This window comes from Cephus cinctus, unplaced genomic scaffold (assembly GCF_000341935.2).
Source record: "Cephus cinctus unplaced genomic scaffold, Ccin1 Ccin1_scaffold1444, whole genome shotgun sequence".
NCBI classification, from domain to species: Eukaryota; Metazoa; Arthropoda; class Insecta; order Hymenoptera; family Cephidae; genus Cephus; species Cephus cinctus.
In genome coordinates, this window is record NW_014333821.1 from 1 (window position 1) to 3,319 (window position 3,319).

At 35.3% G+C, this 3,319-nt stretch overlaps 1 protein-coding gene across 1 annotated transcript; it reads left to right on the forward strand.

Annotated features, from left to right (window-relative positions):
• The first annotated feature begins 151 nt into the window (after window positions 1-151).
• LOC107273153 (histone H4) lies at window positions 152-659 on the forward strand. The gene has a single exon (XM_015751057.2). The coding sequence runs from the start codon at window positions 192-194 to the stop codon at window positions 501-503; it is 312 nt and encodes a 103-aa protein (XP_015606543.1). The 5' UTR covers window positions 152-191; the 3' UTR covers window positions 504-659.
• The last annotated feature ends 2,660 nt before the right edge of the window (window positions 660-3,319 follow it).

Consider the following 3,319-nt stretch of genomic DNA (forward strand, 5'->3'; position numbering starts at 1 on the left):
GTATGACAGCGTCAACTTTGGTCACTGACTTATAGACTCGACTGATTGTTGAGCTCGACGCTCATTGGCCAGTCGGTGAGTGGTGGGGATACGGATAGGAGCGAGGATAAATAGCCCTCGAATCCTAGCTACTGCATCAGTTCTACGGAATATTTCTTCGAGGGAGTTCCTATTGAATTTCGTTGGTGATAATGACTGGCCGCGGTAAGGGAGGAAAAGGTTTGGGAAAGGGAGGAGCGAAGCGTCACAGGAAAGTTCTTCGTGACAACATCCAGGGAATCACGAAGCCTGCTATTCGCCGTTTAGCTCGCCGAGGCGGTGTTAAACGCATCTCTGGCCTGATTTACGAAGAGACCCGTGGTGTTCTCAAAGTCTTTCTGGAAAATGTCATCCGTGATGCAGTTACCTACACCGAACATGCCAAGAGGAAAACCGTCACTGCCATGGACGTGGTCTATGCGCTGAAACGTCAAGGACGCACTCTTTATGGCTTTGGTGGTTAATTTGTTTCTCCGATTCTGAGCTACTCTTCATACACAAGGGCCCTTTTCAGGGCCACAAACTTTTTCAATACGTAAATGGAGCAGACCGTTTTACCATAGTATGCACTAGTTAATTTTAATTCGTCCACTCTTTTACAAATAAAAATTTAGATTATATTATGGTTTCCGTTCGAATAATGATATACCTAATATCTATCTATTATTCTTGCGACAGTGTTTTTAATAAGTTCCATATTTTATATGTTCTTCTGTTAAACACGAAGGTTTAGTCTTGGATTTTTATAGCCGCTAAAGTTCTTCTTCCTTTTTTACACCACTCATTCAACTCATTTATAATATGTATATATATATATATATATATATATATATATATATATGTCTAATACATGTGCACTTTCGAATCCCCGGCGAAAAAGGCCATGTTGGAAAAGATCTGCGTTTTGACTCTGCTTTTCGTCTTAATATATATAATATTAAGATATATATATATACATCAAATTCTGAATTACTTTCTATATTCTCTAGATGGCTTTCACAGGAGTTCGACTTATGCGTTTCAAAAATTTTGGTTTCGACATTTTCGGATTATTTTATATCTCAGTGAATTAAATCTCCACTTAATATTAACAGGTTGAAAAAGAAAAACTATTTTGTGGTGGAGATGATAATCAAGCGCATCAGTTCTAGACAGGGTTCAAACATAATAAGTAATACGTAAATTGAACTCGATTGACGCTATACGAGGCTAAGGGAAAAAATTAACGCAAAATGTTCAATTTGATTTTTGTATAAATTTTAAACCTGTTCCACTTCTTAGTAAAAATAATTAATTACATTTTAAGGAACATTTTGTTGCAACTCTCAAGTTTAGATGGTCCTTTGAATATCAAATTAAGGGGAAAAAACCATTTACAATTTTCAAAAAATCGATTTTTTCCTCATACTTCGGGAGTATAATATATTAAGAGTATACTGGAAAAAGGAAAAATCGAAATATTAAATATTTACGGAGTTATCGCACATAGTCGACAGCGCCGGGGCCCGCATACCGTAAACTAGCGAGTCAGGTAGCCGGAGCGCTTGGGGTGGAGCAACGTTTCTTTCACAATATGTATGTATTCATGTTTGAAGATCTTACTCCATTACTTGGGGACGAGATTAAACAGCATCTCCTACCAATTTAGAAAGATTTTTCTATGGATGATTTAGTTGAATGATACTTGGGTGACCATACCCAGAATGCTAATGAAAGTTTTAACGCGACAGTTTGGCGATTATCTCCAAAACACTTGCATTCTGGACTAAAAACTATTGTAATCTCAGCCTATATTGCTGCTGGGATATTCAATTAAAGCTACACCTCCATCCTCAGAGTTATGAAAAACTTAAATATAATTGTTGGCACCTACTCGAAAGTTTTCGCCGTAAACACCGATGAGCCGCGAGTAGCGAGATAGAATCGGATGAGTCTTTCTGAGACAAAAGCAGCTCGTACAGCTCGAAAACAACAGCAGATGGAAGATAATCAACTTTTAGAGGAGGCTGAAGGTTTATTATACAGGGTGTTTCCTAAGCCCCGGACAAGAGACATACCGTTAGAACCAGCGTGAAAAAATAAAAATATTGGCGTTGACAAAAATAAAAAATTTTAATTAGTTTATTAATTATTAAAGATTAAAGTAAACCAATCATAAGCGCGTGAGAACTGGCAACTCCTCCTCAGTCTCCTCCCATTGGGGACAGCCAATCATTTACTTTCCGACAAGAAACATTTTACACTATTCTTTTGTTTATTTACGTATCCACCGGTCACTGTTTTTGTGGGTAAATAAATGATTGGCTGTCCCCAATGGGAGGAGACTGAGGAGAAGTTGCCAGTTCTCCCGCGCTTATGATTGGCTTACTTTAATCTGTAATAATTAATAAACTAATTAAAATTTTTTATTTTTGTTAACGCCAATATTTTTATTTGTTCACGCCGGATCTAACGGTATGTCTCTTGTCCTGGGCTTAAGACACACCCTGTATACGCCTGGAATCGCTGATTGATCGATAAGTCACTAAAACTAAAAGTTTTATCGGATTGAAACTTTAAACGCGATTATCTCGAAACTACATTTTCAAAAAATGCTTGTGCTGTAACTCAAACAGTTATTGATCGATCTAGTCGAAATTTTGGGAGGTTATAACATTATCGGAAGGGTGTACCTAAAGTTTTAAAAATACCGCTTAAATAAGTTACTTTCGTGGGGTAAAAATTGTCGAAAATTTGAACATTTGATTAAAAAACCTACTTAATTTTTAATTTTATACTTTTTTTTTATAGTTTTATAGGTTTAAACTTCCCCGACATATGTCACTAATCGAAAAAAAAATTTTTGTTTTAGATTAATATAAAAAATATGACAAATACAGCAGTTTTCGTTGCCAAGCAAAAGACGTGTGAAGAAATACCTTACAGAGCCGCCATTTTGTTTTATAAAAAAAAAATGTTTTTCTACACTACAAAGTTGTAATAAAATACTATCAAAATTTTAAAATGAAGCGATTATTTTATCACCTTTAAAAAAATTCATCAAAAATGACTCATTTTCGTGCGTCCACATTGTTTTCTCCCCTTAACGTAGCTTGAGCATATTTTAGAAATAATTTAACACCAATATAAAACTATTAACCGGTGGTTGCATGAATTATATTGTTATTATTAAAGTAAAATCTAACCAAATCGAATATTTATATAATGTTCTGTGTATAAAGAGATCAAAATGTACCATAAACAATGGTCGTTCTATATGAACACGTAACTAAACACTATC

Excerpts from the sequence above, each read along its gene's own strand:
- LOC107273153 (XM_015751057.2), top strand. The coding sequence starts at position 192 with ATGACTGGCCGCGGTAAGGGAGGAAAAGGTTTGGGAAAGGGAGGAGCG.